Source organism: Petaurus breviceps, unplaced genomic scaffold (assembly GCF_028583685.1).
Source record: "Petaurus breviceps papuanus isolate PSGF00001 unplaced genomic scaffold, PetGlider_PUasm1.0 175, whole genome shotgun sequence".
Taxonomy (NCBI): Eukaryota; Metazoa; Chordata; class Mammalia; order Diprotodontia; family Petauridae; genus Petaurus; species Petaurus breviceps.
The window spans coordinates 41116602-41138826 of record NW_027185764.1 but is presented as its reverse complement, the minus strand read 5'-3'; the positions used below and the strand labels follow the sequence as shown (position 1 = coordinate 41138826).

The 22225-nt window shown below is 33.7% G+C and overlaps 1 protein-coding gene across 2 annotated transcripts in view; it reads left to right on the top strand.

The window, feature by feature from the left end:
- TMEM161B (transmembrane protein 161B) overlaps window positions 1-22225 on the top strand; it is a 116781-nt gene that overhangs the window by 56955 nt on the left and 37601 nt on the right. For both annotated transcript variants that reach the window (XM_069085071.1, XM_069085072.1), the window contains 3 exons: window positions 919-1002; window positions 2380-2477; window positions 5585-5741. In XM_069085071.1, coding sequence (XP_068941172.1) covers window positions 919-1002; window positions 2380-2477; window positions 5585-5741 — 339 coding nt within the window. The remainder of the gene's footprint in view (window positions 1-918; window positions 1003-2379; window positions 2478-5584; window positions 5742-22225) is intronic.

Here is a 22225-nt window from a genome sequence, read left to right as displayed (position 1 = left end):
CATCTCAGAACTTTCATATCTTACTGTAATTATGGCATAGCATAATGATTTATCATAATGGCAATGCTGAATTGAGTCATCATTATTCATTTTACTCTTTAAAAAAATCCCTTCATATTTCTATACTGAATTATTATTTTTTTAAAAGCTTGGTGCTTATAGAGATCAACCCTCACCTATCCAGAAAACTTGACTAAAATGAGTAGAGGGTACTAAACAGGCAAAATTTTAGTGTATTAAGATAATTCTCTCTAGTGTTATTAATTTTCAAGGCTATAAAGGAGTAATTCTGATAAATGTTGCAAGTTAAAATTCTGATCCCACGCTAACATTTCTGAAAGTACCTTACCTGCCCTTTGTTGCCTTCCTACTTCAAATACCCCCTCCCTGACAGTCTTTTTTTTTTAATTGTTCTCTCCCTATGTCTCCATGTAGAAACTCTTTGGAGAGTGTAAATACAAATTTTATTTTTTTAAGAAGTAAGTAATACAGAAAACTTGATTATCAACAATTTATTATCTCTTTTGTAGTTCGTGTAGTTTCCATGGTTCCTTTCCTGTTTCACTACTTGATACATAGAGTAAGAGATTGAGATGGGCAATGCAAATTGATCACTGTTACCACTTGTTAACATCTCTGGGGAAAAAATAAGTTTAGGTAGGGCTTACCTCCTCCAGAAAGTGGAAAATTAAAAATGCTATCTAAAATAAGTTTTTGGACTTAACCTTATGCATATAAGTAATATCTATAAATAAAGCCATAATTTATTTATTGCCATGGTGTCACAGTTCAATAAAGAGAATAACAGAAAGAATGGCTTACTATGTAATATTTAGAATGAACATGTCAGTATCTTTTTAAAGCTTAAATGCCCCAATATATTTTTACAACTTATTTTGTTTGTTTCTGTTTTGTTAGTTTGCGATGGTATCAGCATCCTACAGAAGAAGAGTTACGCCTTCTTGCAGGAAAACAACAAAGGGGAAAGAGCAAAAAAGATAGGTAATTGTGTCATTATTGTGTTTGTATTATAGTGTCATATTATTGGATACAGTTTGTTAAGAGAATATTTTTGCTTTCAGACAGAAACTTAGGAGTTAGGATAAATATCAAGGTGAAGAGACTAAGGAATTTGTAATAGAAACAAACAGGTTATAAAATGTCTGTATAATTGAAATGTTTTAAGAAAATTTGATGTGCAAAAATCCAAATAAAGAAAACATAAATTAGATACTGACTACTAACAGTCTTAAGGCAGGGTTGTGTTGTAAATAGATCTGTGGAGAGGTAGAACACAAAGCAGACCAGGGTTCAAATCCTTCTGTGACCTTGAACTGTGATAGTGTTTTCAATACACCAGCCATCTTTCTGAGAGAATAGAGATTAGTTGCTGATTGAAAGAGTATATTCTGGGAGTTCCTTATATCAATAAAATGATTTACCCAAAATTTCCTTTCTAGAATAATTTCATTAGTGCTCTATAAAATATCCATATATACATAAAAATAATTTTATCAAAGCTTTATGAAATATTTATATGACTATAAAGTGTTATAGACCTTTATAGTCCAGGACTGTTTATATACATGGATTTTTAAAATTTTTTCAGTTTTGTAGTGTTCAAAAACTTTTGCATGACATATTTCTTAAATGTATACACCAGAAATATAGGCTCTTTTCTTCTCATTAGTAGGATGCTTGGATCTATTTAAAACATATTCATGTTATTTCACCAGTTCAAATGTGTCCAGGACCATGCCTTGTAGATAGTAGGTGCTAAGTGAGTATTTGCTAGTTTATTAACATAAATTAAATTTTTATAACATTTTATTTTTTTAAATTAAAGCTCATCTCATGTTTTAAATAATTTTATATCTCAGTTGTAGGGTACATATGATTTATATATGTTTTGTTTGCCCGGTTGTCTTTATTTTTTAAATTCTAAAATGACAGCAATACTTGTAAAACTGCTTTCTTTAGTCCTGCTCCTGACTCAATAAAATTTCTGTATTTGCAATCTCTTGGGAGATTCAAGTCTATGACTTTTATTCCAAACGGTGAGGATGGATGTAAGGTTTGAAGTTGTTTGTTAAGTTATTAATAAACCAATTGGCATTATAAATAAAATACTTGTTCCTTTAAGTTGGATGTCTAGTGTATTCACTTAATAAGGCTTACCAAATAATCATTCAGTAAAATAATTTACCTCTAAAATTTTTGCTTCTTTCTAATAACTGATCAATTCAATATCAGCTATTCATCCCTCCCATTATTTAAAATATCAGAGGTTGAGCTTCTCACTTTAAAAAATTAAATTTTGACATAGCAACCTAGACAACAATTTGATAACTTTTTGTATTTCTTGTCTCATTTTTAAAGGAAATATAATGGTCATATTGAAAGTAAGCCACTAACCATTCCAAAGGATATTGATCTTCATCTAGAAACAAAGTCAATTACAGAAGTGGATACTTTAGGTAAGAAAAAATTCAGTAAAGGGGTTTTGGTCAAAAGTTCTTTAAAGTTCAGTTGCACATTACCTTTAAAACAATCAAATTTAGTTGATTACTGCTGTTATATTATTAATGTTAATATGTAGGAACTGTGTAAACTTTTAGAACTAAGAAGTTCGTAGAGACTTCTTTTAATAATCTTTTTCTTCATGGAATTGTTTAGACTATAGTGAATTTTATGTTATTTTTACCATGGGAAAAGAAAGAACTTAAGTGGCTTATAAAAAAATACTATTTCTCAGGCATAAATGTTGAAATTTTGAAATGTTGAAACCACATAGCTTTCCTTTTCTTAATGCCTCTAATTCCAAATCTTATTCTACTATAATATTCATAATGATTAGATTCAGTTGATAGATGTGTATGTTAGTGCCAAATTGCTTTGTTTATAACATTTAGATCTGTTAGAGAATAGTGTAGATAGGAAGTATGCAAAACCTCATTTATATAAAACCTCATTTATGGTTCTAGTTCGACCCTTACTTTGTCACTGAAAAGAAAATTCTTTGATTCAGTTTAGCTAAAGTTAAAATGGGTATATTACTTTTTCGTTGCCTAACAGGCTTGTTTTGAGTATAAGTGTAAGAATATGTGTAGTGCCTAACATTTTAGAAAGAATAATAATTTAAAAGAATCTAAGATTGCAGTTATGTTTGAATAGCCAAATTCAGAGGAACTGATGATAATAAAATACAATAAATCTGTTGTTAGAGTTTTTAAAATATTGTGACCATTGTTACATGGAACTTGAGAGGCTATGAGTTCTGAGTCTGACTATATATATATATTTCTGAATTCTGCCTTTTTGAAATTTAACATTGTATAAGTATGATATAAAATAACCTAGTAGACTTATATTTGACTTCATACTAGTGTTGTAAATGCAGGAGATAGGATGAACAGAATATACTTTACATACACAGGGGGATAAATCTAAGGTAAAGAACTTAAAAGACTAAAAGAATACTATGAGTGATTTTTTCTTTTGATTCCCTTCCCTTTCCCCCCCACCCCCTCATTAGAACAAATGGACAGGACATAGTATTATTTGAAGTCTTGATTTAATTATTATTAATGATGTTTTAAAACTATCCAAACCTATTTGATCAAATATTTGGTTCACCATTTTGGAGTCAGGGATTTAGAGATTAACAACAATCAAGAACTCTATGGGAAAGAGTGCCTTTCACATAGTGAGTTTTTTTTTTTTTTTTAAAGCAATCGGGGTTAAGTAACTTGCTCAAGGTTACACGGCCAGTTATTTCTCGGTGTGGTGCTGAGTATCTGAGCCTGGATTTGATCCAGGTCATCACTACACTGGAGCCGGTGCTCTTAATCACTGAGCCACCTGGCCGCCCCTAAGCAATTGGGGTTAAGTAACTTGCTCAAGGTTACACGGCCCAGTGTTTCTGGGTGGGTGCTAAGTGTCTGAGCCCAGGATTTGATCTCCAGGTCATCCCAACACTAGAGCCTGTGTGTGCTCTTACTTGCTGTGCTACCTGGCCACCCCTGTGAGTTTTTAATAAATGTTTGTTAAGTGGGGGAGACAACCAAGCTTGGAGATGCCTAGAAATCTGATAGGATGAAACCTTTAGGTTTACATTCAGAAGTCATTAAGTATATGTGAGAACATAAGTGCACAAAAGAGAGCTAAAACAATTACCTTGGGTATGAAATTAGAAGTGTTAAGTCAATTTGAAAGCAAGTGAAAATTTTAGCTAAATTGAAAAAGCATTAAGGCTTGTTACTTTACATCTTGTTATATTACCTCTTCACATGGAGATCACTAAGGCTTTAGTCTCTTAACCTGCCTTGTTTTCAATAGCATTATTTTATTTTAACATAAATTTTCCTTTAGAAGGGCGATTTTTAAAAAGATTCACAAAATTTTAAAGTGTTATAAGTAAGAGCCAAATATTCCATCCCTGATTTCCACAGTTGCCCCCGAAGGAATGTCTATTCATTTTATATTAGAAGTCAGTGGAAACAAAGTTTGACACACAGAATTTGGATTTGGTAATAAACAAGATTGTATCAATGGGTGTTTATGTAATGTCAAATTATTTGTTTAGACACCCATGTAGGTACCATTGGGCTAAATTCTTTATAAGGTATTAATGGTGTTTGCTTAATCCCTGAAGTTTTAACAGTATAAGTAGGATAAAGGGAGAAATAGAAACACGAAGATAAATACCTTGGGATAGAAACAGCATTACCTTTCACCTATTTGGTATGTTTTCCTTTTACCTGTTCCTTCTTTAAAAAAGAAAATCCTATTCAGGTTCAGGCCCCTGGCCCTGCTTAGATTTCTGGTCTGTCCTTTCCCAAGTGATAGAATTTAGGAAGATTATGGAGAATACAAGACCTTAGGTCAGTTTTAAAGAATCCCTTTAAGGAAAACTATTAAGTAATTTGGAGACCAAAAGAAAGTAGAAAACCTGTTCATATTCAGAGTATTCTGCCTATAATGCAAACATTTGGAGATGGAACATTTAGAACTTAGAGACTGGTTTTGTGGAATCCAAAGGATTTCTCAGTGTTTTAAGTAGGGAACCACCGAATGGGGGGGTGGGGAGAAACTCACCTTAACACTTTTTTTTTGTGGCTTGCAGTAACTCATATGGAATAACCCTTCCTCTATCATTGATGTTGTCTTTATGAAACAAAGCTCAAAAGACAGTATACTTTACCCAGCCTTATAAGTATCCTCAGGATAAGATGTCATAAATGAAATTCTCTCTTAAAAAACATAACTCTTCAGAATTTTCTTAAAAATCAGTAGTCAATTATTAAACTACAATGTATTTATAGTCATTTTAACATGAATTTAAATATATTGGTGAAAATCAGTTTATTTTGATTGTTTAATGCATGAAATCCTAAAATTTATAACATTTAGTTTTTGAATGTAAGATTCTTTTAACTGGATTTTAGCATCTCGATATTTGCAAATCTTTTATAAAAATCCACAAATAGAATTTAATATGCTTCAAGTTAAGTATATAAGTATGTATCTACTATTGGTGAAAGTTTAGATTAAACTTTTATGTTTGAAAACCTTTGTTTTTCAGCATTGCATTATTTTCCTGAATATCAATGGCTGGTGGATTTCACAGTGGCAGCTACAGTAGTGTATCTAGTAACTGAAGTCTACTACAGTTTGATGAAACCTACACAGGAAATGAATATCAGTGTTGTCTGGTGCTTGCTTGTTTTGACTTTTGCAATGTATCCTTCACTGTACCATTTATGGTCATTTCAAATGATAGTTCGTGAATTTATTTTCCTTTTCCAGTGTATGCTTATAGAATATGTCACAATTTGAAAGATAGCAAGAATATTGAAAACACAAGCTTTTATTTTTCTGTTAGGCTCTGACATTTTGAAGATACTGAACAAACATCAATCTGGGGTATACTCTGAACTGACCATATTTTGAAAATTAGTTGACCTAGGAAAACATACCCTGAAACTAAGGTAGAATTTTTAGACCTCGTATTCAGTACAAAGCTTTATCTGCCAGCATCTTTACAAAGCAAAATGCTGTACTGTATAAAAGCACTAATCATCCAAATTAGCTGAAAAGCATGCATAAGATATCCATATTTCTATAATTGTAGTAGCAAATTTAGTTCAAGCATTTAAATCTCTATGGATTTTAGCTGATAGAACTACTTCAGTAGTTAAAAATCATCATGTAATTCAATTTCTTAAACCTCCATTAAAGCAGAATGTCTCCTCATAATCAGCAGTCAGGCTATATAAAGCATAATGAAAATATTTTAACCTGACCGACTGTTGTCCTCCAATGTCATAGATGTTGCATTTCAATACATCTGATACTGATTTCTAATGACTCTTGAAATATCATGGTGCTAAAACAATGTTACTTCGTGTTCTGCTTTTCATTTTACTCCAGTTTATTTCATCAGTTTATAATGTGAATATATACATTTATACACATGTAAAATAATAGTTTTGTTAAGAAGGAAAAAGCATTATTTATGTACATTTTTGTTTTAGATCATGATACTGCCCTGGATACCTGTTGAGAATATAGAAAAGGATATTTGTTAATGGCAAGGCAAATTATTGATCATGTGAATGAATACATTTCACCTTTTGCTTCACTGCTAGCACTAGCTAATAATATGAGAGTAAAGGTCCCACACACTCTCCAGCATTGAATTGACTTGGCTTAGTCTTAACAGAGCTATTGTGAAAGTCACCAAACAATGCCAACCCTGCGGGATCCCAGGAGCTTGCTGTCTCCCCATCATAGAGGGGACAGAATGTGCTGAAGGGCTTAGAATACAATCTATTTTCCCCCAACTCTGACCCTCCACAATGGAAGAAGGGAAGAAGAGGGAAGGGGTTTTTAAAAGAACCTGTAGAATGTGAGAAAATCTACTCTTTTCCTGCCTTCAGATGTATGAGGTATGCAGGAATCTAAAATTCCTTTAAAATGCCAGACGATCTAACACCAACCATGATACTATTTACAGCCTATCTTTCATCTTAGCTATAGTGTATCTGGTATGCCTTTCATTCCCTGTGTGTGTAGACTCTAGTTGGAATGACCTCTGTCTGGCTTCTGTTCATTTTCTTATTGTCTGTGCTTGCTTATTAGTCAAACACATGTCTCCATTGATTACATAGGACAATAGCCCTTCTTAATTCTAGAATAGCACATAAATCAGCTGAATCAGAATACCTCTGCAATCATTGCTGCTGGAATTGTACTTTTTAGAACACCTGAAATTGATGATATATAGCTTAAATAGTTAATTCTACATTTAAAGGTGAAAAAAGCATAATTTTGTTGCTGTCATAGTTTTCACCTGTATTTGACTAATTAGTTATAGAACTAATGACTATAAGGGAATTTACAGTAGAGCCTTGTAAGAAATTCTAGAAGGCAAATAAATGGAACACATAAAAAAATGACACAGAAGGTCCCAAACCTTATAGATCCTCAGATTCCATCTGTTATCAGCTTTATATGAGCCATGCATTCAGTCAAGCCCTAGCCCTAAAACTATCCAGAACTTCAGCCTTGCTCTTAAAACAACCCAATCTGATTCTTAGTTCTAAACTATTGGCCCCTTTCTAATCATAGACTACCTGTTTCCCCAAATTTGCTTTCCTGCAGTACCTGAAATTACTCTGTATAACTGTAAAACATACATGATAGAAGATTTAGGATGGAGGAGATGTATGGAAAATATGTAAATACCTTAGTGTACTCTGTTATACTAAATATATTTATGTCTACACTAAATATGCCCCAAATACCACCTTAGCCATCTATGCTGTCCCATAAAACCTTTACAGTCATTCAATCTCTGTGCCTACTAATTTTCCAGTTATGAATAAGGGAAGCAAGCAGAAGGAGAATTTAATTTAAGTACTGAATTCTTAAGATTTTTGGTGAGGAATGAAATGCTTAGAAACTTTAAAATTCTAACATTGTATAGATTTAAAAAAACTTGAGCAAACTATAGCACAGGGACTAATATTGAGTCAATTACTCGATTTAAGTGAGTAGAAAGCTGTTTTACAAAGAAAGATAAAGCTTCTCAGTAGTCCTATTATATTTGGTTAAAGGGCTGGATCATTAGTCACATTTCCACAGTGCTTGTATTTTACAATGTAGATGCTTTAAGGTACAAAACCCTATTGTGTGTGTTTTTATGGCATGTTTAAATTTTTTAGTTTGAGGGAAATATCTAGAAATGCAAATTTTGTACCAGGTAAATTGTTAGTTTAAATTGAAATACTTTTTAGAATTTCTTAATTCTGTCAGTGTTAAGCATTCAGTCATGGGGTAAATTTTTAGATCAAAGGTCACTGAAGACATTTGTTCACTGTAGAGTGTAATGACAGTGGCAAAGTAAAGCACTGAAAAGTCACCTTTCTTGAATTCCACGCATGGCTCTAATTCATTTTCCTACTTCACAGAAATGTTCTGTTTTACCATATAAACCCTGACGTAGACAGCATAAGATATTGAATATTTCCAGTGAATCAAAGCTGTTGAGACTGCCAGAATATTTGTTTTGTTTCAAAAACTTGCATATAGCATATTACATCAAAGCTTGTTTCTTTTTCAAATCTTTCTAGGTCGTCTGTGCTAATGTGGCAAATCACTTAGCTTTCAGGTCAGAGACTTATGATTAGACTGAGAATTTATTTGGGCCATACAACCTTATTTCTGAGAACTAATTAATTTTACAATTCAATTTTTTTTTTGTTAAGGTGATAATTTCTTAAGCTTAAAATTGAGATGAGATTAATTTTTTAACAAGTTACATAAAACTTAAGAACATTAACATTTTTATTAGTTAGGTTACTTAGTGGTTTATAAAATCTTTATATTTTGTGCTTCAGGGATCTTTTCTTAGATCTTTGCCTGTTGTACTCCAAAATACTTTGACTTCCACATTCATCAAAATGAACGGTATCATAAGAATTTTAATCAGCTACAAAATTCCTTTCCTCTTTTAAAAAATAGCATTTATAGTTGTGTTTTCTCTATTTGTGGAAGAATTTTAATATTTTTCTTCTGTTTAAAATAAAATAATATGCTTTCATATCAATAATGTAAAAGTATACATTTTAACAATAGGAATCTCACAAAATATTTTTTTTATCAAGTTGCAAGTTAGGATCAGATTAATATGGTTTTTCTTGAAAGATTCTATTTGACAGGTCCTAAGGATTATTGTGCTACTCATTGTTAACATTCCATGTGCAAACTGTCGAACAGAACAGTTAATATAAGTGCTTCATTTGCTTTTTCTGTTGGACTAATAGATGTAGGTTTACTCATTTTGTAGAGGAAAAGAAACAGAAGTATTTGTTTCTCCCAGTGGTCACTAAAAAGAGATGTTTTCTCTGCTGTATGAAGTTAAGAAACTTTAGATGTACATGAAAATCTTTTGGACAAGTGGGAAAATGACTTGTTGTGTAAAAGCTAAATTTTTCCAAAGTTAAGGATTTACAAAAATTTCTCACTAGTGACCATAGTAGTGTTGTTTTTGTCAGATGCTTCTTTTAATACTATAGTCCTTTTTTCTTTTAATGTCTTACAAGAAAAAGGGAAAAAAAATAGATTTATATAATTTGGAGTTAGATACAGTATAGGCAGTAATACACTTTACATTTTGAGGGGGGGAGGGGAGAAGGCAGGACAATTGGGATTAAGGGACTTACCCAAGGTCACACGGCTAGGTTGTTTTTGTTTGTTTGTTTGTTTTGTATGTGTGTATGTTAAGTGTCTGAGGCCAGATTTGACCTCAGGTCCTCCTGACTCCAGGGCTGGTGTTGTATTTACTGCACCACCTAGCCACCCCTGTTTCTATATATTCTAGATGATAAAAATTTGATATTAATAAGTATCTCGTAGAAGAGGAAGAATGTTTAAGAAGTCATCGTAGCAGTCATTTTTTGTCTTCTTTTAGAAAAATACAGTGAATCTTCAAAATATTAAGTGACTTCCTGTTATAGCAGAAGATGATCACTATTTAATAGTATAACAGTTCACCAGGAAATTATGTGAAGGTTAACATTGATATAAATTAAAACTTGTAGGCTAGCAGCTACATTCTCTGTAGTGTCAAGACCCATGTTTGTACTTTGGAATTCCTAATATTAGTAGCAGGCTGTTTTATTTAAAGGTGATATTTTTGTCTAATACAGTACCACATCATATTGAAGTATACCAAATTCTAATCTTAAGGAATAAATCTTGTTTTGAATTAGTGTAGTTTGCAAAAGCCCAATGTGATAACAGGATAATGTTTTCTAGACTTGCAGTATTTCAAAATATTGTGCACAACAGAGAATCTCTTCCTTTAGGTCTTTATTTCCTATACAAGGGAATTCTTAAGATAGACTTTTTATTTTATCACAATTCTGTATTTGCAACTGGAGAAAATTCAGGGCTTTCCATAGAAATAAAGGTAGAACCACTTGGGCAAGCTAGCTTAAAATATTAATGTTTTCCCACTGGGATTCACTGGGGTACTTCAGTGTTACCAGAAGTGCCCCCTCTTATTAGTCCAGTGAAACCAGCTGCTGGTTCTAAACTGCCACTTTGAGTATTTCAGTACTGTGCAGTTGAGGTTACTTGGAAATACGTCATTTCACTGTTTACAATACTTGAGCTTAAAATATTTTTAAAAATTTGAATTTAAAAATTACTACAAACATTTCTATATAAAGAACAAAAAGGATTATGTGTGAAACTGTACACAGTAAATGTCATTATGCACATTTTTCTCAGAATAAATTAAATTTAGCATGATAGTCCCAACTGTGACATCATATGAACTTCTTTCTACTCTCTTCTGTGTATTTTTTCAGTAGTAAGACGTATTAAGCATATTTTCTCATTTATCTTCTGGTATTATGGTTGGTTATTACATTGATCAGAATACTTACATCTTTCAAAGTGATTTTCCTTTATATTGTAGTCATTTATAATTAATCTAGTTAATTTACAATAATATAATATAAATATATAATGTAAACTATAAGAATTAGTTAAGTTATAATTAATAATATATAATATAAATATATAATATAAATTATAATTTATTTATAATTAATCTCCTAGTTCTATTTACTTTACTTAGCATCAGCTCATGTGTCTTCCTGTGTTTCTCTGATTCACCTGTTTCATCATTTCTCAGGGTACAATGATATTTCATTACATTCATATACTGTAATTTGTTCAGCACTTCTTTTTTTTTTTGGAGAGGAAAAGGTAAGGCAATTGGGATTAAGTGACTTGCCCAAGGTCGCACGGATAGTTTTTGTGTTGTGTCTGAGGCCAGATTTGAACTCAGGTCCTCCTGACTCCAGGTCTGGTGCTCTATTCACTGCACCACCTAGCCGCCCCTGTTCAGCAATTCTTTAATTGATAGGCACTCCCTTTTTTTCTAGTTCTTTGACACAACAAAAAGTGCTTTCGTGAATACTTTTGTATGTGTCGCTCCTTCTGTCTCTGACATCTAGGAACATAAGCCTAACAGTGGTATTACTGGTTGTGCAGTTTAGCTACTTGGGGTAGGTTCCAAATTGTCTTCTAGAATGATTGGGCTGATTCACAGTTCCACCAATAATTTATTAATATGCCTGACTTCCCAAAGCTTCATCAACAATTTACTTTTTTTTTTTCCTTTTTTCTCATCTTTGTCAGTTTGATGGGTATGCAGTAGAACCTCAGAGTTGTTTAAAATTTCATTTCTCCTATTAATAGTGATTAGGAGTTTTAGTATGGTTGTTTAATCTGGTTTGTCCAGCACTTAACACAGTGCCTGCAATGTAGTAGGCACATAATGTTTATTGATTGGTTATTGATAGCTTGCATTTCCTCATTTGAAAACTGTTCATGTCTTCTGGCCATTTATTGGGTAATGACTCTAGTTCTTGTATATTTCTACCAGTTCCCTAGATATCTTGAATTTGGAAATAAAAATCTTTTCATGCCTATGCTTTAGAAAGTAAATTTTTAGCCCTGAATTTGCTAAACTCACTTGAGAAAATAGTGTTAAGGGGAGGGGGAAATTAAATTGTAGAATTAGAATCTTCCAAAATCTAGATTGAATTTTAGTGGATTAAATTGAGAGACAACCACAGCGAAGAATTTTATTGAGATAAAATTAACTTGCCATTGCAAGTTATGGCCAAGACCATTGACAGAGGGCCATTGAGCGAAGCAGCATTGAGTGATAGTTTTGAAGCCCAGGATTTGAATATTCTGTCACTTACTAGCTATATGACTTTGGGCAAGTCACTTAGATTTTCTAAGCCTCAGTCCCCTTGCCTATAAAGTGAGGGATTTGGACTAGATAATCTCCAGATACAGCTCTATATCTGTGATTTCACATGGCTCACTTTTGTATTGTGTTTATTTTTGTACTTTTGTACCTGGTCTTGAGAAGTTCATTGTCATTCATCCAGTTAAGACTGGCAGGGCAAAGGGATATATATGTGTGTGTGTGTGTGTGTGTGTGTGTATCCCTTTGTGTGTATATATATATATACATATATGTGTGTGTGTGTGTATGTATGTATGCATGTATATATAAAGCAGTCTAACATTGTCTTTGCTTTGAGAAGGGTAGCTGGGGAAGTAGAACGTAAACATAAGAACAGTTAAATGAAAAATAGCACAAGGCAATAATAAATTAGGTATCTGGAGAGTGGTATAAAATTGACACCTAGGCTACATGGTAGATAGTGGGCTAGACTTGATGTTAGGAAACTTGAATTCAAAGTCTTTTTCAGATATTATTTAGCTGTGTGACCCTGGACAAGTCCCTTAATCCTTCTCAGCTTCAGATTTCTCAACTGTAAAATCACACTCACTTCATATTTGTTGTAAAGTTTTTCTTGAGATAATATATGTTAAGTATATTTTAAAATTTAAAGATTAGAACTCTAATTAAGACTTAAAGGTCATTATGTAGAGAAAATAGCATTAGTAAAGGTAGGAGATTCCTCATTTTTCTTATATGTAAAATGAAGAGATTTTATGGGTTGATCTCCATAGTCCCCACAGCTCCAGTTCCTACAACCATATGATACAATTACGTGTTTGCTCCCTAACTGGTACAGGGTTAGAGGTTTGTGGAAGGAACAAGGAGGAAGGAGGAGAAAGTAAGAAGAGAAGATTGGAAAAGCCAGTTGAGATCATATTATGATAATCTTTGGAATTTCTTGTTTTATTCTGTAATTAGAGGTCTACTATAGATTTGCTTACCACGAGAATAGCTTATAAAAATAATGTTTCAGGAAGAGAGGGAATGGTAATAAGCATTTATTAATTCTTTACAAATATTATCTCATTTCTCATCTTCACAGTAAGCCTAGGAGGTAGGTATTGTTATTTACCCTCATTTTACTATTGAGAAAACTGAGGCAAACAGAGTTTGATTGACTTGCCTCAGATCACACAGCTATTAATAGTCTGAGGCTATCTTTGAACCCAGGTTTTCCTGAGTCCAGGGCCATTACCACTTAGTTGTCTAGGATTAAGATGATATGTAAAATAATTACAGAGAGGAAAGGCCAGAGGCAGAAAGATTACTTAGGAGGATAATCCAGGTATCTTTTACACCGATGAGGGTGGTGACACTAGAAATGGGAAAGGGGAAGATGAAAAAAAAGCAGCAATTTAACCAATGAGACAGATTTTAAAAATATTATTAGGATAAAGCCCACATTGTTGACATTAAATACTTGTAGTAATAGTAATATAATCTTGTATATAAATTAAAATTGAGTTAATGAGTGTAGCAATAGTCCTAAAAAATTGTTTTCACTAAAACTGGGCCTATAATTTTATTGGTACATTGAACTTCCCATGAAGAAATTATGTCTACCAGTGAAGATCAGCACATGCTTTGTAAATGATAGATTTGGAGAGTTATCCAGGGTACTGGGAGGTTAAGTGATTGTCCCAGCCATCATTCAGCCAGTATGGGCCAAAGATATACTGTCAAAAGTTAAAACTTAGTTTTTTCTGACCCAGAGACCTCTATTTTGCTCCTCCAATATGATAACAATCTTTTAATTCTTAAATTCTTGGCAACATTGTTCAGACAAACATCATTCTTTACTCTTCAGTGAAAATAAAAGAACTGTAAACTTATTCTTTAGGTTCTTATGAGCATTTTTAGTAATTTATTAAACTTTTTCATATGACCTACAGAGCCCAACAAATGTCTTGTGATTATAGTAAACCCCAGATGTTTTATGTAGACCTATTTCCTCTCTCTTTTTGCCCTTTCCTGCATTTATATCTTAACGTATCTGCTGCAAACCTACCCTGATGACCCACAACAGCATTCATTTTCTTTTTTTTATGTTTTGTTTTGTTTTGCTTTGCTTTGCTTTTTGGAGGGAGAAGGCAGGGCAGTTGAGGTTAAGTGACTTGCCCAAGGTCACATGGCTACTGTTAAGTGTCCGAGGTCAGATTTGAACTTAGGCCCTTCAGACTCCAGGGCTAGTGCTCTACTCACTGTGTACCTAGCTGCCCCTAGACAACATTCATTTTCAAAAACTATTCAAGCAGATTCCAAACTCTGAAAGGATTTGCTAAAGGTGGAAGGAGGGTCATACATGAAACAGTGATTTTTCAAAGATCAACTAATCTGCCTAAGAACAGAAACTTTCCTCACCATGTGAATCGAAGTTGTAAAATAATTGTGGTCTGCATTGGTGGTTAGAGAACCCACACTGGTAATATTGTGGATCCTTGAACTGTAATGTCAAGAAAAATAATTTTTGTAAGGTTTTTTTTTTTTAATAACTCTGAAACATACAGGCCTTTTTGTTTTATATTGGTAGTGGGAAAGAAATAAACATTCATTGACACCTACTCTGTGGCAGGTAGAGGGCCAAGCACTTTACAGATATCTCATTTAATTCTCACATTTAATCTCCTACAAAATAGGTGCTATTGTTATTCCCACTTTACAGTTGAGGAAACTGAGGTGTCTACATTAATTAGCTTGTTGAGAGTCACATAGCTATGTGTCTGAGGCCTGATTTGAATTCAGCTCTTCCTAACTCCAGATCTAGCACTCTCAAGAGACCTTAGAGATCATCTAATGCTCATCTGTGCTATTTTGGAGATCAGGACCCCAAGCCAGAGAGATTGAGTGATTTGCTTACATAATTCATTAGTGACAGAATTGGAGCTCAAATTGAGTTCTTCTTATTTCTACTGCTCTTAATACATTAAATATAGATATTGGTAATAATGAGCCCTAGGGAGTCATTGGATGAAAGAGTTTGAGAATCATTCCTATTGTGCCCAGTTCTACAGACTTTCTTATTTTTTTAGGGATAGGTAGAATTTTCAAGTATTTTGAGAATTAATTTTGCCATACTTCCTTTAACATTCTGTAAAGAAATGTGGCATTTATTCAGAAAGTAGGATAATAGTAATAGTCTAGACATCAGGAACAGCATTAACAAAGATTTTTGGAAAATGTGTAGAAGGCTGAAAACACAGGGCAGATCAGGATGGCACAAGAGATATCTGGGCTACATATAAAGATTTGTATAATCTGCATAGAGTTGGTAATGGAAGCTGTGGGAATAAATGTGATTGTTAAAGGAAAGAGTAGAAAAGAGGGTCAGAGAGAGAACTTGGGGAACACCTATTTTAAGAGGTCAGGAAGTGAGAATGTTTAGAAAGATAGGGAGAGTGCTTAATGTCTGAAGCCAAGGGAGAAGAAAATACTCAGAAAGAGGTCATCAATAATGTTACTGTTTCAGAGGTTTCAAGGAAGATAAAGGACTAAAATAACCTGTATCAGATAATGAATTTAAAACTGAAAAGGAATCTAAAGGTTAGATGGCTTAACTCCATTTCACAGACAGAAAAACTGAAACTCAGGAGAAGCAATTTTCTGTTGGAGACACAGGTAATAGCATGGTAGAGTTGGGATTTGAACCTAGGTATTCTCATTTCAAGTTCAACATATCAATTCAGTATATCAAGTAGGTGTTAGGGGGTTCCCAGTTACTCTTGGAGAGTTCAGATAGAATAGAATAGTAAGGATAGAAAATCTGATTAGAATATTTTGAGGCTAGGTTGGGTACAAAGACAGCATGTGTAGACTTGCTCAAAAAGTTGGTTGTAAGAGTTCACAAGGCCTTTTCTTTCTCTTTGTCATGGATGGTGTTTCCTGTGGCTTGGACCAAGGACCCTAGCAGGATGTTTTCTAGGTAGGAAGGGGCACTGTTGGGTGAACTAGGATTTCTTACAAAATTAAAGAAGCTGTACAAATTAATGTTAAAATTCCTTTTCAGCTCTCAAAATTCTAAGCACGTAGGCTGGAGGCTATTTATCTTTCCACTATTAACACTTCTTACTTTTGACTAGGTTTCTCTCTTCTTCATCCTACTGCAACAGCATGTCAGTTGTCCATGAAGTGAGCACATACACCTTACCGAAGTTTTTTATAATGAGTTTCACTGTTGGGGAGAATGGTGGGCTGGGGTAAGAAGGTTGAAAGGAAATATAGCCCTGTCCAACAGACAGAAGGGAATTACCCCTTCTCTTCTCCTACCCCACCATTTTTTTTTTTTTTACTTAAAGGTATAAACCCTGTGGGGAAATACAGAAGGCAGTTCTTTTGGAATAGGCTACTTCAGGAGTTCACTTTACTTGTGCTAGGCTCTGGGGATATAAAGGCAAAAACTAAACTGTCACTACTCTCAATGAATTTCTATTCTACAGGAGGAGCTACTACCAGAGGTAAAAGGTGATACCTTTTATTAAGTAAAAACTTGAGTCAGATGACCATTTGTCAAGGATGTTGTAGAAAAAATATCCGTTCATTTATGGGTTGAGGTAGGTGACTTCAGAAGTTCCTTCCAGTTTGCATGTAGGATTCTGAATATAGATTCTTCCTAACTTGCAATATCATCCAGAATTTTTTCCTCTGTTCCCCTGTACGCCTTTTTCCCCACTTTTTTACTTTCAGTCATTATATGAAATACAGTCATTATATCATTTGTTAATGATTGATACAATCAAGTAACCAGTAGAACTTAAGGGCCTTGAAGTGGACTTTTTCATCCTTGTCTGAGAAACCTGATCACCTAGAAGAGTTTTATGTATATTAGGCACTCAATAAATAATTGAATTGAATGTTTTTGGAAGTACAACATCTCAGCAGCCTAATTCAGTTTGTACCTGAACAAGAACCTCCTGTATAGTATTTTTGGCAATGGGGCAGCCCATTCAATTTTTTGAAAGCTTTAATTGTTAGAAATTTCCTCCCCTTACATCTAGCCTATGATTAGCTACATTGTAGCTTCCACCCATTGCTTCTTGTTCTAACCCCTGTATTCAGTAAAATAAATCTAAGCCCTCTTCCATGTTAGAGCCCTTCAGATATTTGAAGGCTGCTATTAAATGTCCCCTAAGCATTTCTAATATATCTCCAGATTATATATCCACATTTCCTTTACCTGATTATCACATGATCTTTTATAATTTTTTTTAAAATTTTGAACTCAAACGCCAAATAAAATGAGCACATCCATATATAAACTAAAAAAGAGGATTGTGTGTAAACTTGGATCTCTTATATAACACTGTCCTTTTCCTTTTAAGTACTTAATAAATTTAACATGCAGTGTTTAAAGATGTCTTAACTGTTTCTTATTTGCCTTCTTTCTGTTGTCTTCTATACATTTTTTTTAAAAGCATCATTGATGTTGCCTTTTTTTTTTTTAATTTGAGGAAGGTGAAGGACAAATTAATTGCAAGCCTCCCTCTACTTTCTGATCTCCCCACCAAATTGGAAAACAAAAACAAAACCCTTGTAACATGTGCATAGTCAAACAAAACATTTCCTCTTTGGTTGTGTCCAAAAACATATATTTCCCTCTGTACTTTTAGTTATCTCATCTCTTGTCAGAAAGTGGGTAGAATGTTTCACCATTTATCCTGAAATCATAGTTGCTTATTAAGTGGATTAAAGTTGTTTGAAAGTTGTTATAAATTAATTTTTCAGGATCTTCTCCCTGCATTATTTCATAAAGTCTTCCTAAATTTCTCTGAAATTGACTCTTGTTTTTGCTTCTATTGAAATAGTATTCCATTCCTTTTTTTTATGCCATTGTTTGTTCAGCTTTCCCCAGCTGATAGATGACCCTTTGTTTCCAGTTCTTTTCTCCGACAAAAAGTACTTCTATGAATACTTTTGTACATACTGATCTTTTTCCTCATTCTTTGAAATTGTTGGTGTATTGGCAAAAAGTCAAAGGGTTGGTTACAGGTTAATGAGTTTGGGATCATAATTCCAAATTGATTTCCAGAATGGCTGGGCCAATTCATAGCTCTACAATGTGCATATCAGTCAAACAGCACTTATTATGCACCTGCTGTGTGCCAGGCACTGTGCTTAGCACTGGGAATATAAAGAAAGGAAAAGGACACAAGTCCCTACTTTCAAGGAGAGTTACAATATGCAAACAATTGTGTACAAGCAAGATACATGCAGGATAAATTGGAAGTAATCAACAGAGGCAAGAAATTAGCAATAAGGGAGATCCAGAAAGGCTCCTTGTAGAAGGTGGGACTTTAGCTGAGGCTTAAAGGAAACCAGGGAAAGTAGGATACAGAAATGAGAAGGGAGAGAATCCCAGGCCAAAAGGACAACCAGTGAAAACACTTGGAGTTGGGAGATGGAGTGTAGTGTTTGAAGAATAGTGAGGAGACCAGTGTTCCTGGACCATAGAGTATGTCTGAGGCAGGGGAAAAAGGTGTAAGAACACTAGAAAAGTAGAAAGGGGTCAGGACATGAAAGACTATAAGCTACAGAATTTTATATTTGGTCCTAGAGGCAACACAGAGTCACCAGAATTCTTTGAATTTGGACAGGGGTATGAGTTGGTCAGACTTGTGCTTGATGAAAAGCACTTTGAAAGCTTAATGAACGATAGACTATAATGGGGGAAGAACTTGATAGTTTTGTGGGAGATAGTCCAGAAATGAGGTGATGAGAACCTGCAGTGTGGTTACAGTATTAGAGGAGAGAAGGACGTACATGAGTGATTTTGCAGAAGTCAAAACAGGCCTTGGCAGTTGATTGAATGGGTAGAAGTGGAAGTGTGAAAGAGTACATCTTAAAACCCTGCCAACAATTGTAATTATCCTTTATTGTTGTCTTTGCCAATCTGATGGGCATGAGATGGAACCTCAGATTTATTTTACTTAGGACCTTTTTTTTAGTATAGCTATTGATAGCTTGGATTTATTCCTTTGAGAATTATATTCATATCTTTTGATCATTTGTCTGTTGTAACATGGCATTTAAATATATTTAAGTCAGTTTCTTAGTATAACTTAGATTTCAAACTTTTATCAGAGAAACTTTTGCAAGAATTTGTCCTATTTAACTCTTTTCAATCTAAATTTAAACTATTTATTTCATGTGTATGACTTTTAAAACTTTAATCATTTTATCTTATATGATCCTCTCTATCCTTGTTTGGTTAGGAATTCTTCCCTTATCTGCAATTCCAAAAGTTGATTTCTTCCTTGCCCCTTTAACTTATTTGTGATCTTTTATACCTAAGTAACATATTCTTTTAGAGCTTATCTTGGTGTGTGAGATGATTATCTAAACCCAGTTTCTGCCAAACTGCTTTCCATTACCCAGAGCAGTTTTATCCATCCAATCTGATTATTCCATAAACTAAGTGTTTTGTGATTTTCAAACACTGTGAATGCTTTCACACTGTTTCTCATGTTCTCTCCCTCTCACCTCATATGTGTGCGTAATTGCTTTTGTATATTTTGTAAAAAATCTATTCTGAATGATTTTCTCCTTTTTTTTTTTAGCTAGTACCAAACTCTTTTGATGATTATTATTGTATTATATAGTTTCACATCTGGTACTGCTAGGCTATCTTCCCTTCCCACTTTTTATATCATTTCCTTTGACATTGAACTTTTGTACCTTCAGATGAATTTTATGATGTTTTTTTAAATAGATCTATAAAGTTATCCTTTGGTAGTTTTATTGGCATAAGTTAATTTAGAAAGCTTATTATATTATCAAAGTCTGATTAATATTTCTACAGTTACTTAGATCTGTCCTTATTTCTATAAAGAGTTTTTAATATTCTTATATAATTGCTGTGGTGTGACTTGGTAGATAGACCCTGAGATATAATACACATTTTTTAGTTATTTGAAATAGTATTTTTCTTTCTCTCTTCTTGCTGGTTTTTGTTTTTGGATTTGGGGGGGGGGGTTGTTTGGTAATAGAAAAGCTATTGATTTATTTAGTTTTATTTTCTATTCTCTAGCCTTGCTAAAGTTATTGTGTTTCAGCAAATTTTTAGTTTACATATTAGGCTTCTTTAGACCATCATGACATCTATAAAAAATAGTTTTGTTTCCAGTTTGTGCAATATATTTTTCTTATTTGCTACACCTACCATTTCTACCACATTTTAAATGATATTGTAGATAATGGACATCTTTGCTTTATCCCTGATGTTATTGGAAACCTTTCTTCTTTTCATTTAATATTGGTTGTTAAGGTTAATGGGATAAAGATCTTCCCCATCCATTAATCGGCATCATATGGAGCCCATTAAGGTAAGCTTGCCTTAGGGGAGGTTTATTTGTAGGAAGGCTTTCACACCTTTTGTTAATTTCTAATTAGGCACTGAGTCAAGAGGGTTATAATGGACAGAAAGGGTGTATATATTCTGAGGTTAGCATTTTCTTTGGAGTTCACTCATTGGAATAGTGTTCTTGTGATTTGACCAGATGAGACTCTGGGTAGCCATTAAGGAGCACCTCCCTCCCCCCAGGTTTTGAAAAAGCCAGATAGATATTGGTGCTTCTCTCTCTGGTAACTATGTATGTATCATCTCGGTCAGACAGTTGGATCTGTTGATCTGTGCTAATTTAATTTCTCAGACAGTTAGAATCCCTGTCTGTTGGTCTTTATTTCTCTGCTTGTATTTTCTCTGTTTTCTTTGGATTTTCTCTGAAGTTCAGGGTGCTGATTTTTCCCCTGAACTAATGAATGGAATTTTAAAAAGATTGTTGACCCCTTAAGCAGCTCTCTTTCCTAGTAAAGCAGATCTAGGAACCGCTGCTACAGCTGTGAGGTTTAGATGTGTACTATTTTCCTTATTAAGGAAAGGCCCATTTATTCCTATAATCCACTTATTCCTTTTTTTTTTTTAAAGCAGAAAGGAGTATTGGATTTTATCAAAAACATTGTATGCATCCTTTTAATTTCATGTAGATTTTTTTTAATAAGATCTGTTATTTTTATAGATTTAGTTATTATATATTTACATGTATTTTGTAAATATTTGGGAATCAGCATAGTATAGTGCCTAGAGTAAACTTGGGGTAGCTGGTGGTGCAGTGGATAGAGTGGTGAACCTGGAGTCAGGAAGACTCTTCTTCCTAAGTTCAAATTTGGCCTCAGATACCAACTGTGTGACCCCAGGCAAGTCACTTAGCCTGTTTGCCTCAGTTTCCTCATCTGTAAAATGAGCTGGAGAAAGAAATGACAAATCCCTACAGTACCTTTGCCAAGAAAACCTCAGTTGGGGTCATAAAGAGTCAGACACAATTGAAAAATGACTAGATAGAATTTGGCAACAGGAAAACCTGGATTTCAGTTTTGACACTGATATCTATGTTGACTGCATGACCATAGACAAACCATTTAATTTCTTCATATTCAAGGCGATTCTCAGATTCTGAGTTTCAAAAAAGGTGCTGAACTGTATTGATAGTTTCCTCATACCAATGAAATGACAGATCTAGTCCCAATCCCATTATGTTTGTAGTTGTCTGTTCATTGAACCAATTCTGCATTCCTGTTATGTATGCATCCTAGTTATAATGGATGCCCTCTCTAGTATCTTGTAGACTTTTTAATAATATTTTATTTATTATTTTGTATTCGTATTCAACAGAAATAGTAAAGGGCTACATTCTTTTTTCCCCTCTGCTTAATTGGATATCAAAACCACATTTGGCATATAAGGAATTTGAGTATCCTTCCTATTTTTGAGTTGTTTTTGTACTGTTGGAATTAATCATTCTTTAAATGTTAGATAAAGTTCACTTGTGCATACATCTGATACTAGAGGTTTCCCCTCCACCTCTATAAAACCACCTCTATATGCCTGTAAAA